Source organism: Phyllobates terribilis, unplaced genomic scaffold (genome assembly GCF_046119375.1).
Source record: "Phyllobates terribilis strain yellow unplaced genomic scaffold, ASM4611937v1 Scaffold_3__8_contigs__length_932513732, whole genome shotgun sequence".
NCBI classification, from domain to species: domain Eukaryota; kingdom Metazoa; phylum Chordata; class Amphibia; order Anura; family Dendrobatidae; genus Phyllobates; species Phyllobates terribilis.
Genome location: NW_027362763.1, coordinates 511,111,847 through 511,125,471, shown reverse-complemented (window position 1 = coordinate 511,125,471; position 13,625 = coordinate 511,111,847). Strand labels below are relative to the sequence as shown.

At 46.0% G+C, this 13,625-nt stretch overlaps 1 protein-coding gene across 2 annotated transcripts in view; it reads right to left on the bottom strand.

Moving 5' to 3' along the window:
* MTCL3 (MTCL family member 3) overlaps window positions 1-10,136 on the bottom strand; it is a 96,175-nt gene extending 86,039 nt beyond the window's left edge. For both annotated transcript variants that reach the window (XM_073676034.1, XM_073676035.1), the window contains exons 1-3: window positions 9,313-10,136; window positions 5,332-5,556; window positions 2,385-2,543 (exon numbers count right to left, since the gene is read on the bottom strand). In XM_073676034.1, coding sequence (XP_073532135.1) covers window positions 2,385-2,543; window positions 5,332-5,556; window positions 9,313-10,113 — 1,185 coding nt within the window. In that variant the 5' untranslated portion in view covers window positions 10,114-10,136. The remainder of the gene's footprint in view (window positions 1-2,384; window positions 2,544-5,331; window positions 5,557-9,312) is intronic.
* Window positions 10,137-13,625: the final 3,489 nt, after the last annotated feature.

Genomic DNA, 13,625 nt, shown 5'->3' with positions numbered 1-13,625 from the left:
TCCATCAGATAAAATAGAGAAAAATGGTGACTACACTGCTGACAAACATGAACAACAGCCATTTCCTATACCCTTGCTTCTCCCGAGTCTCAGGAACCAGGGCTGGGAAAAAGTGTGTGTATAGAAAAATGGCTGCTGTCCATGTTTGCTGGCTGGGCATCCATGGATGGATGGATCCAACTGATGGGAAAAAAAGAAACTGCTTTATGGAGTGGTGAGTGCAGCAGTTTTTCTTATGTATGAGTGAACTTATGAGTCAACTCGTTTAATGTCAAATCCATTTTCCTTTCTTCTCTTTCACTTTTCATGTTAAAGCAAAATTCTAAAGAGGTAGAAATCCAAAGGCGTGAAAACATTTAGCCATAGCAGCTTCTTAAACTGGGTTAATGGAAGCAATTTTTTGACAACTAACCCTTAATACTCTGATGACAGTGCAGAACGATCCATTAAATATTCCTGCTTAACTTTGCAGAATACTATATGTCATAAGTGAAGAAAGTTCTGTGGCAGGCATCTTGACATTTGCTTTAAACGGAATCTGTCAGCAGGATTTCACCACTTCAAACTATTTATAAGCCATGTAGGTCTTTCAAAGACAAGTCCAGCAATACATTTACATGGCCAATCTGTTCCTCTGTTACTGAGAAATTAGTTTGAATTGATATGCAAATGAGTACTAAGAGCTACTTTAGATCTAAGGCCTCTGTCAGTCCAGCTCTATTACCTGCCCTGCGCCGCCTACTGATTGTCTGCCTGCTTTCAGTCAAGCAGGAGGAGATGAAGAATGGGGAATAGAGCTGGAGTGACAGAGACCTCAGATCTAATATAGTCTTTCAGTCTCATTTGCATATCAATTCAGCAATATGCAAACAAGGCCAGTAATAACTTTACATGGCCAGGAACGGACTGGCCATCTAAAGTTATTGCTGGACTTGTCTATGAAAAAAATGTATGCACACACAAATAGTTTGGGGGTGAAATTCTGCTTACAGATTCTCTTTAAAGCAGACCTGGGCAAAGAGCGGCTGGCGGGACTCATCTGGCCCTCTGGCTGTTCCAGTCTAACACGAAGGCAGAGATAGCCGAAGAGCTGAAAACAGCAGCCCATGTGTGAAATGTGTGTCTGCATATAGAAGGGCTATGTGGGGGCTCATACTGTATATAGGGAGGCTAAGTGGGGGCCCATACTGTATATAGGGGACTATGTGGGGGCTCTGCCTGTATATATAGGAGGCCTATGTGGAGGCTCATACTGTATATTGCAGGACTATGTGGGGGCTCATACTGTATATAGGGGGACTAAGTGGGGCTCATACTGTATATAGGGGGATCTGTAGGGACTCATACTGTAAATAGGGGAATGTGTTTAGGATCATACTGTATGTAGGGGGCTGTGTGGGGTCTCGTACTGTATATAGGGGGACTGTGTGGGGGATCATACTGTACGTATGGGAGCTATAAAGGGGCTCTTGCTGTATATACGGGCAGTGTGTGGAATCATACTGTTAATAGGGGGTGGTGTGTGGGATCACAATGTACACGGGGCTGTGTGTGGGTTCATACTGTATATAGGGTACTGTGTGTGGGCTCATACTGTATATGGGGGGCTGTGCGTGGGCTCAAACTGTATATAGGGGAAGCTGTGTGTGAGCTTATACTGTATATAGGAGGGCTATGTGCAGGGGCTCATGCTGCATATAAAGGGGCTGAGTGTGGGCTCATATGGTATATAGGAGGTAAGCATACTTATTTCTGCTCAATAATAAGTGATTCAATTAATTGTAATATAAAATAAGAATTATAATTAATATGTAAATATTAATATTGAGCAGAATTAATTTCAGCCTACTTGTTCGGCCATCCACAACAGTCATGGTCTCATATGTGGCCCATCAAGAAAATGAATTGCCCATCCTTGTTTTAAAAGGATTTTCAGTTTTAATTGATTTTTTGTGGCCATAGGCTTGGCCAGGGAGAAATAATAAAATCTAAGTTACTAACTCTCAGGTGTTCCTGCACTGCCTCACGCCTGATCCTTGTTGTCAGGCTTTAGTAGTGATGCTAAGACTACAGCGCATGTGACCACTGCAACCAATCACTGGGCTCAGCAGTTCATGCAGTCTACATAAGCTCTTCTGAGCTCATTGATTGGCTGCAGCTGCCATATACACTTTAGTTGTAACGCCACAGCTACAGCTAGTCAGCAAAGAACCAGGGCACCAGCAAAGAGGCATTGTTGGACCAGCGGAAGGGGAGTACCTCAGATTTTAATATTTTTCCCTAGTGCAAGCCTAATACCATAAAAAAAATGTAAAACAGAAAAAAAATAATTCATGTACATGAAGCCCTCATTCTACCAGAATATGTTACTGCTATACACTGACCTCCTTGATCTTTTCCAGCTCGTTTTGCAGTGCCTGCTTGGCTATATCGACCTCAATCAGCTGCTGTCGTAACTTTTCATTCTCCTCCTCTGTTTTAGTACGCTTTTCTTCTACATTTTCCAGCTCATGATGAAGTCTCACTGATACATCCTTGGCCACCTAGAGTAAGATAATTGTACAAAGTGCAGTAGTACTCTAGCAATAAAGAAAGTTATACATGGTATTTCACCTGCTGCTCAATTATCTCAAATATGCTCTCTGTTTTAATATTTTATCATATGTGATTACGTGACTGCCAGGAAACGCAAAGAGATGCAACGTAATCCTGAACTGGTAGGCAGATCTGTTACATATATTTGCCAAATATTGCAGAATTGAAAGTGTTGTTTGGAATTTTTTAAAAATGCTGGACAACTCATTGATTTGTAGGACGCAAGACAGCTGAGGCCATAGGATGCCTCATATGTGTATGTCATCACCGCAGGACAAGTTAAAAAAAGACTGACAGGTCTACTGAAGCGACAACACAAGATCTGCAGGGGATTTACCCAGTATGTAATAGTTATTTTATCATATACCCCTGCTTTGTCATTTAAAAAAAATCGTGGACAACAACTTTATTAGCATTAGTGAACATACAATCACATATTATAGATTTTTAATAGTTCAGAAATTCAGATGCTCCAGAATATGCGATTAAGGGGACATTCTCAAATTGTCTCTGGAGCAACTCAAAGCTACGCAGTCTCCTTAGTTCCCTCACTTTCTGGTGTCTAGCAGGGCGGGTTCTCCTCATTGAGTGACGGTTCTGCTGAGAAGCAGAACTGTAATATTAGAGCTAAAAAGCTCACCACAAGTTTTGCTGTAACACAACCAGCTATCAATAGTTTGTTTTGGCGTCTACACTGCTATCACTGTATTTACATATAGAAAAAAACTGAGTATTTGAACAAGCACACAGCTCTGATTAGTGGGGCAGAGAGAGCAGTGATTAGGAGACTTGCTCTTGGAGAAGCCTATGCTGCAAGCTGGTGATTTTGCAAGACTTATAACAGCAGCTTGTCAGGAGCTGAGAGGGCGGGGGAGGCAGACGAGCAGCTAACTGCTGTACAGAAATCAATGGGCTGGAGAGACGTGGCTGAGATATAAGGAGTTAACTCTTCTCCTTGAATGTAGCTAACGTGCATACTTGGCCAGGGTAGGTAGGCACTAGTGGACAATCTCAATGGAAACCAGCTGTTAACTATGAAAGATAAATGTTCGTACTGCAGGAGAATGGCAGCTGATAGAAATAGCAAGCCAGTTTTATTTTCATGCTGTCTAATTAACTAAAATAATTTAATAACTTGAGACTACCCCTTTAAGGCAGAGTTCACATCACACTCCTGGCATAAATTCTGCTGATGAATTTGCAGTGCAGAATTTTCTGAAAACCTACTTTTGTATTATCCAAAAGTATCTTTCTGTTATTGCAACCCATAACATAGGAATAAACAGTGAAAATCCTTAAATCTGGTATTAATGGAAACTGATGGAGGCCAGATTATCTAATATGTGTGCAGTAAATTATGATAATTTATTGCAAAGTAGAGAACCTATAGGAAAACCCCACAAAATAAAATCATGCCAATATCACTATTATCATAGTTTTTTTTCTTTTTGGTTGTCTTTTAAAACAGAAAAAAATTAAAATTGTTTTCTCTGCTAATCCTTCCACTTCTAATCTTGAGTGATTACAGACTATGATGTTAATACTTGGCAGAAGAAGAGAACCCAGTGCCCTATATTTACTGGTGATTTGTTCGTTTGTTTGTTTTTAGAAGAAATGCTTTGCTCCATTTTCCCAAACTTGAGATCTCTGGAATTAAATCAAATATTTCCATTATCTTACTTCAACATTTCACATAATCCTAACCTTCGCTCTTACTGCTATTCTACTTGACAGTCTAGTTTATTTTACTAATTTATTTATTTCATTAGTAACAAATCCAAATATCCAATTTACGTTTCAATTCTACAACACAAAACCACATATCACAAAACCTATATTCCTATAGAATTTCATAAAAGCTGGATGCTGAAATTGTGGGAAACAAATTCCACCTTCCATTTAATGGGAATCTGTCACCAGTTTTTGCTACTCCATCTGAGAACAGCATGATTTAGGGGCAGAGACCCAAATTCCATTGATGTATCACTTGTTGAGCTGCTTGCTGAAGTTTTGATAAAATCACTGTTTTATCTGCTGCAGATCTAGCAGTGAATACTGAGCTCTGTATAACCCCTCCCACGCTAGATTGGCAGTTTTCTGTGGCTACTGTGCATAGGCAGAAATCGGCAAATCAGTGGTGGGGGCGGGGTTATACAGAGCTCTTGAATAAGGAGGACTACAGGATAGCAGGTTTATTAGTCCCCTAGTAATAACCTCCTACTGATAAAACTGTGATTTTAGCAAGTGGCCCAGTAAGTGATTCAATCAGAGTCTCTGCCCCTACATTATGTTGCTCGCAGATTAGGTGGCAAAAACCAGGTGACAGATTCCCTTTAAATACTTCTCCAAATGTAATTGAGACAATAAAAACTAGAAAAATAACATGCAGAATATAACACATAACATTCAATATATAACACTAACCCTAAAATCGATAAGTATTAGTGATGAGCGAGTATGTTCTGTTAAAAACAGGTATTCCTCACATGTATTAAAGCTATCAAACAGTCGCAAATCATGAGCACAGAGTGACTAAAACATAACACTCGAGCACGCTGAAGATACTGGGAAAACACCTGAGCATGCTCGTAAATCTCGAGTAACGAGCATGCTCACTATTACTAATAATTATGAAAAAGAGATGGAGATTTACATAACTGGGGTTAAAGAACAGTCTGTAAATTCATTCAACTGCACAGTAAGTGAAAGTATAGACCATTATACATCAGATCTTACCTTCAAGTCTTGCTCAAGGCTGCGTAGGAGCTCCCCATCTATCTCCCCAGTCTGAGCATAGCGGAGCCTCTTGCGCTCTGCTTTCCGGAGGCGGTACTGTAGAATCCGACAGTTTTTATTGGCCCTCTCCAACTCATGACGCATTTCCTGAAGCTGACAAGCATCCTCCTCAAAGAAGGTGTCCCTCATCTCATCCATCTCCGTTCTCATCTCTTCAATTTCATTCTGGTCATAAAAATGTGGGGGGAAGGGAGAACCATAAAGAGTGAGTAATGATTACAGTTAAAGGGTGTCTATGGCACCCAAAATGCAATTTGAACTACTTATACAGTCCTATTGGGGACTTGGCTTCTATAAAACTCATACCTACAGTGTACATATTACTTCTTTAATTGGCCAGGTAAACGGTTTTATTTTTCCTTGGTGCATCTGTGGGGTGGCCAAGGCTCAGTGCACCGTTCCTGCCACTCAATCAACATGATTCTAACCTCTCTTGAGCTTGATTGCCCAGATAAAGTGCTGCCTGAGATGAATCCCCTGCTCTGCACGTCCACACTGACACTGCAGGAGCCAAGCACATATACACATTGTGGCCATGCTCTCATCCCTCTCTCCTGTCTCCTCTCTCTGCAGAGTCCACTCGCTGTTGCAAGCAGCTGTGTGTTACAGACACAATGTATACTGCAGGTATGATAGGTGCCCAGGTGAGGAGACCTCTCTCCATGATCAGACAGGCCTGATGACATCACTCCCTACAGTCATATGTGCACAGATGAAGAGCCCTCGCTCTATGATCAGACAGGCCTGATGACATCACTCCCTACAGTCATATGTGCACAGATGAAGAGCCCTCGCTCTATGATCAGACAGGCCTGATGACATCACGCCCTCCAGTCATATGTGCACAGATGAGGAGCCCTCTCTACATGATCAGACAGGCATGATGACATCACTCCCTCCAGTCATATGTGCACTGATGAGGAGCCCTCTCTCCATGATCAGACAGGTCTGATGACATCACTCCCTCCAGTCATATGTGCACTGATGAGGAGCCCTCTCTCCATGATCAGACAGGCCTGATGACATCACTCCCTCCATTCATATGTGCACAGATGAGGAGCCCTCTCTCCATGATCAGACAGGCCTGATGACATCACTCCCTCCATTCATATATGCACAGATGAGGAGCCCTCTCTCCATTATCAGACAGGCCTGATGACGTCACTCCCTCCAGTCATGTGTGCACAGATGAGGAGCCCTCTCTCTATGATCAGACAGGCCTGATGACATCACTCCCTCCAGTCATATGTGTACAGTTGAGGAGCCCTATCTCTCTATGATCTGACAGGCCTGATGACATCACTCCCTCCAGTCCTATGTGCACAGATGAGGAGTACTCTCTCTATGATCAGACAGGCCTGATGACATTACTCCCTCCATTCATATGTGCACATATGAGGAGCCCTCTCTCTCTATGATCAGAAAGGCCTGATGATATCAGTCCCTAAAGTAATATGTGCACAGATGAGGAGCCCTCTCTCTATGATCAGAAAGGCCTGATGACATCACTCCCTCCATTCATATGTGCACAGATGAGGGGCCCCCTCTATGATCAGACAGGCCTGATGACATCACTCCCTCCAGTCATATGTGCACAGATGAGGAGCCCTCTCTCTATGATCTGACAGGCCTGATGACATTACTACCTCCAATCATATGTGCACAGATGAGGAGCCCTTTCTCTATGATCAGACAGGCCTGATGACATCACTCCCTCCAGTCATATGTGCACAGATGAGGGGCCCCCTCTATGATCAGACAGGCCTGATGACATCACTCCCTCCAGTCATATGTGCACAGATGAGGAGCCCCCTCTATGATCAGACAGGCCTGATGACATCACTCCCTCCAGTCATATGTGCACAGATGAGGGGCCCCCTCTATGATCAGACAGGCCTGATGACATCACTCCCTCCAGTCATATGTGTACAGATGAGGGGCCCCCTCTATGATCAGACAGGCCTGATGACATCACTCCCTCCAGTCATATGTGTACAGATGAGGAGCCCCCTCTATGATCAGACAGGCCTGATGACATCACTCCCTCCAGTCATATGTGCACAGATGAGGAGCCCCCTCTATGATCAGACAGGTCTGATGACATCACTCCCTCCAGTCATATGTGCACAGATGAGGAGCCCCCTCTATGATCAGACAGTCCTGATGACATCACTCCCTCCAGTCATATGTGCACAGATGAGGAGCCCCCCCTATGATCAGACAGGCCTGATGACATCACTCCCTCCAGTCATATGTGCACAGATGAGGAGCCCCCTCTATGATCAGACAGGCCTGATGACATCACTCCCTCCAGTCACATGTGCACAGATGAGGAGCCCCCTCTATGATCAGACAGGCCTGATGACATCACTCCCTCCAGTCATATGTGCACAGATGAGCGGCCCCCTCTATGATCAGACAGACCTGATGACATCACTCCCTCCAGTCATATGTGCACAGATGAGGGGCCCCCTCTATGATCAGACAGGCTTGATAACATCACTCCCTCCAGTCATATGTGCACAGATGAGGGGCCCCCTCTATGATCAGACAGGCCTGATGACATCACTCCCTCCAGTCATATGTGCACAGATGAGGGGCCCCCTCTATGATCAGACAGGCCTGATGACATCACTCCCTCCAGTCATATGTGCACTGATGAGGAGCCCCCTCTATGATCAGACAGGCCTGATGACATCACTCCCTCCAGTCATATGTGCACTGATGAGGAGCCCCCTCTATGATCAGACAGGCCTGATGACATCACTCCCTCCAGTCATATGTGCACTGATGAGGAGCCCCCTCTATGATCAGACAGGCCTGATGACATCACTCCCTCCAGTCATATGTGCACAGATGAGGGGCCCCCTCTATGATCAGACAGGCCTGATGACATCACTCCCTCCAGTCATATGTGCACTGATGAGGAGCCCCCTCTATGATCAGACAGGCCTGATGACATCACTCCCTCCAGTCATATGTGCACTGATGAGGAGCCCCCTCTATGATCAGACAGGCCTGATGACATCACTCCCTCCAGTCATATGTGCACTGATGAGGAGCCCCCTCTATGATCAGACAGGCCTGATGACATCACTCCCTCCAGTCATATGTGCACTGATGAGGAGCCCCCTCTATGATCAGACAGGCCCGATGACATCACTCCCTCCAGTCATATGTGCACTGATGAGGAGCCCCCTCTATGATCAGACAGGCCTGATGACATCACTCCCTCCAGTCATATGTGCACTGATGAGGAGCCCCCTCTATGATCAGACAGACCTGATGACATCACTCCCTCCAGTCATATGTGCACTGATGAGCCCCCTCTATGATCAGACAGGCCTGATGACATCACTCCCTCCAGTCATATGTGCACTGATGAGGAGCCCCCTCTATGATCAGACAGGCCTGATGACATCACTCCCTCCAGTCATATGTGCACTGATGAGGAGCCCCCTCTATGATCAGACAGGCCTGATGACATCACTCCCTCCAGTCATATGTGCACTGATGAGGAGCCCCCTCTATGATCAGACAGACCTGATGACATCACTCCCTCCAGTCATATGTGCACTGATGAGCCCCCTCTATGATCAGACAGGCCTGATGACATCACTCCCTCCAGTCATATGTGCACTGATGAGGAGCCCCCTCTATGATCAGACAGGCCTGATGACATCACTCCCTCCAGTCATATGTGCACTGATGAGGAGCCCCCTCTATGATCAGACAGACCTGATGACATCACTCCCTCCAGTCATATGTGCACTGATGAGGAGCCCCCTCTATGATCAGACAGGCCTGATGACATCACTCCCTCCAGTCATATGTGCACTGATGAGGAGCCCCCTCTATGATCAGACAGGCCCGATGACATCACCGCCTGCACAGACAATAGCAGCACAGGCAGCTCCTCACCTTCAGGCTCTCGTTCTCCTCCCTCAGCTTGTCCACTTCATCCTGCAGCTGGCTGTCAGCCCTGGATGCCTCTGCGGCCGCCTGCTGCCCCTGGGGCTGCCCACCCGTCGGCTCTGCCTCCCCTCCATCGCCCTTGGAGCTGATGGTGCCGCCCGCAGCGGCCAGGCCTTTCTTCAGATGGAACTGCATGAGCTCGGTCTGCAGGCAGCCTTCCTTCCAGTAGCCCCCTCCGCTGCTCTGCTTCTTGGGGCTCTTCCCCACCGCCCCTGCTGCCTGCGATGATTGTGCGCCATCCCCTCCTTTAGGGGACGTTTTCCCCTTTAGCTTCACGTTCTTCGGGGATCCGTCCCCCGACTGCTCATGGGTGGCCACTCTGCCTGGCTCCGTCCTTGCAGTGGACAGGTCGGATGGCTCTTGGCGCGGCGCCTCCAGCGCTCCTGGTGATGGGTGTCCTGCAGCGGCCTCCGCCCTGGATGCTGCGTGTTCAGCACCACTGCCGCTGCGGACAGCTCCCTGGCCGGGATGCTGCGCGTCTGCTCTGCTGCAGGATGCTTGGCTGCCTCTCGCCACCTGCTTCCCAGCAGCAGCCCGGGCTCCCGTCAGCGCCCTGGCCCCTTGTCTGACTGCGATGTCCCGGGGTCTGGCTGGTGACGATGGCCGCTCTTGTTTTCTGCTGCCGCTGCTGCCCTCCGGATGCAGGCGAGGCTCCGCTGCAGTAGGAAGAGACGCAGCAGCGCCACCAGCTGGCCGACTCATGATCCTGCCTTGTGAGCGTGGCTGACACAGGATGAGCTGTGCCATCAGTGCCGGAGACCCATTAGTACAGGAGACTCTCCACCCAGCCCGGGGAGGGGCGAGGGGCTGAGCCCAGCCTGCGGGGGAGACAATGCACAGCTGCAGGACACCACCACCAGCCCTAAGCCGTCATCTGCACATTGTCATTGGCTGTGCGACCACTGGAGTCATGGACAGTGAACAAAAACATGGACCTCTGTGTGGCCCTTTTGTGTAAATTTAAAAAGGGGTCTGTCAACCCCAAATGCAAATTCAGCTTTTGAAGTATGAAAGTTATCCCCTATAAAATGGATAAGGGATACTTTTCCGATTGCTGAGAGTCCACCTGCTGGGCCCCAATGATTCTGGGGGTCCCCATGTTAATTGAGCTAGATCGGTCATGCACACTGCTGCTCTAGTCAGTCTATCATGGTGGCAGAAGACCAGCGAAGCGTTGCCCTCAGCAATCTCTGAATGGAGTTGTGGTGCGCATTATCAACCTCTGCTCCATTCACACGAGGTTCTTCAAAACCTCAGTTCTCAGGATCACTTAGGGTCCAACCGGTGGGGCCTCCAGCATCCGGAAAGCAATAGATAGGGGACAACTTTTAAGTTTGAGAATACGCCTTGAAATATCTATATAGGGGACTATATAATGAGCGAGCGGCTGCAGAGAGGAGCCGGAGATGAGTTCATGCCCACCTTGACATTGAGTGCTCTGCTGGGCTTCTCCAGTGCCAGGGCGCATGTACAGAACCAAGTTTGGCGAGTGCTCACTGTAAGAAAGCCAGTGCTGTCAATCAAGCTCAGGGATCGTGCTGGATATGCATATTGGAGGGCGTAAGGCTGCACGGAGTCATTATCTACGCCAAGGGCTCACCAAAGTGCACTAATTTGAATTTTTGTGCAACTACACCACTAAAATGTATTCACTACTAGTACTAAATGTCTGTACTACTATGATTTGTATAGGGACTAAGTCCCCTATATAAATGTTTAATTAGCTTAATTTGCATTTTGGGGGTGACAAACCCCCTTTAATAATAATACCCATCCACAGACTGCTTCTGGTCTACTTAACTCTTAGGATGAAAAGTAGTAAAAAGCCCACTGCCGCTCCCCAGATTTAAAACTGGAAAGTGCAGAGATTATCTGTAAATCAGTCAAAATGGTAGCGGCCAAGTCAGGCCGAAGTCTGATTTCACCTTATAAATTGCAAACCACTACAATGGTGAAGGAGTTTGCAATCTAGGCAATATACACTATATGTTATGATATGAGTTGCATATTTGACAACGATCTGTCAGTTATACTGATAATGGCTTGTCATTTTTTTTTCCGCATCCTATTTTCTAATTTTTTTTGTAATATAAAAAGTATATGATGTCATATTATGATGTCAGAATATAACAATATACAAGTTGGCTTTGGAGAGAAATAGAATACCTTGAATATGTATTCATACCCCGTGGACTTTTCCACATTTTTTCACATACACTAACATAAATGTATTTTATTAGCATTTTATGTGATATACCAACACAAAGTAGCAAGTATTTGTGAAGTGGAAAGGAAATGATACATGGTTTTCTATTTTAAAAATATGCAGTTGAAACAAGAAGTTTACATACACTATATAAAAAGTCACATATGCATGTTTTTCTCAATATCTGACATGAAATCATAATAAACCGTTCCCGGTTTAGGTGAATTAGGATTGCCATCATTTTTAATATTTGCCAAATGCCAGAATAATGAGAGAGAGAATGTTTTAAGGCATTTTTATTACTTACTGCAAAGTCAAAAGTTTACATACACTAAGATGATGATGAGCCCAATGTAAGTCTATGGGAAACTTGAGCATTTTTCAGACGGCTCCCCCCGGCGGGCTGCAGAGGGCCTAAAAATTGCCCAAATCGATGGGAACAGTGCTCAAATGACATGGGGACAGCATGGGGAAGACCCCCTAGAAGCATCTCTGACTCCCAGGTCACTGGTGTCAACAATGTTGTCAGAGGTATTACGCCACTTTTACGGACTCACAATAAAACATACCAAAATGAAACCAAACTGGATTTTCCTGGGAAATATGTTAATAAGGAACATCCTTTCCATGACATGTACAATGTATATAAAGAAAAATAAATAACCAAAAACAAAAATACTCCACACCTTGGGCTATGTTCACATGTAGCATTTTTGATTCGTTTTTGCACTTTTGCATTGCTTTCAACCAAGACAAATGCATTCACCAGGAAATGTAATTTTAACATTTTACAACCTTATCTGGCCATGTGGTGTGTGACACATCATCAGACACATGCATACAGTGCTGAACAGTCATGGGAACAGAATGGGGAAGACCTCAGGAAGCATCTCTGACTCCCAGGTCACTGCCTAAAAGTGTGCCCATCATAAGTGATCCTTGGCGCATGCGAAGATGCCTCCCGCCATGAACCTGTCATTGCAGACTTGCAACAATCACCGTCCACGTCCTTTACCCACTGCAGCGTTCAGTTGTCCCTACCCCATTCCTTGGAATGCAAGCGCAAGTATGCAGGCAGCCACCCACCCACAGGCTGCAATACTATATTGCCAAAGTTTTGACAGCTGCTTGCATTTGAAATGTGGCCTTTTAGGCTCGTGGAGGCGGAAGCTTTTCACAACCTCATGCCGGCGACGGCCGAGTGTCCATACTCGGTCCCCAGCCGCCAGTATATTTCCTGGTATCGCCTCCGCCTTCCACAAGCACGGGTCCCACAACATCAGCCGTGCCCTCCCCAGTGCACTTACTGGGAAGGACCGCCTATCCACAAACACGTGGACAGGTGAATGTGGCCAGGGACAGTACGGAGCCAGTCCACAACTTTTTTTGCTGACAGTTGTATTTAGCTCGGTGAAAGGATTGGCATAGAGGGAAACCCTATCTACCCTGCATGTCATTTCTCACAGGAAGTCCTGTAAAGCTGCTTTCACTTGAAATGTGGCCTTTTAGGCTCGTGGAGGCGGAAGCTTTTCACAACCACATGCCTCATGCATCGTGTCCATACTCGGTCCCCAGCCGTCACTATTTCTCCTGGTGTTGTCTCCGTCTTCTACAAGCGCGGTTCCCTGAACATTACTGCTGGTACTTTTCTGTGGGAATTTGCTTGCCTCCTACCAGCCTGGAATATTTCCAGCAAACTATGGTATGACGCCATGGTATTAGCACTGCCCCCAGTACCAGTAACGAAGCCATCCCCAATTTCCTTCTCAGAAATTTTATTTGGTAGACTGAGTGGCTGCCCAAATACATTTTCTCACAAAGGAGCTGAAGATAGAGTGGCAGTAGGTGCAAGTTTCTCCAGCCTGTTAGATATTAGAGGGTGAACGGCAGCACATTGGATCAGTGGTTAGCACTGAAGACTTGCAGCGCTGGGATCCTGGGTTCAAATCCCAGCAATGACAACATCTGCAAGGACTTTGTATGTTCTCCCCGTGTTTGCGTGTGTTTCCTCCTCAGTAAAAAAGCAGCCATAGAGTGTCCAGGAACCTTTCCA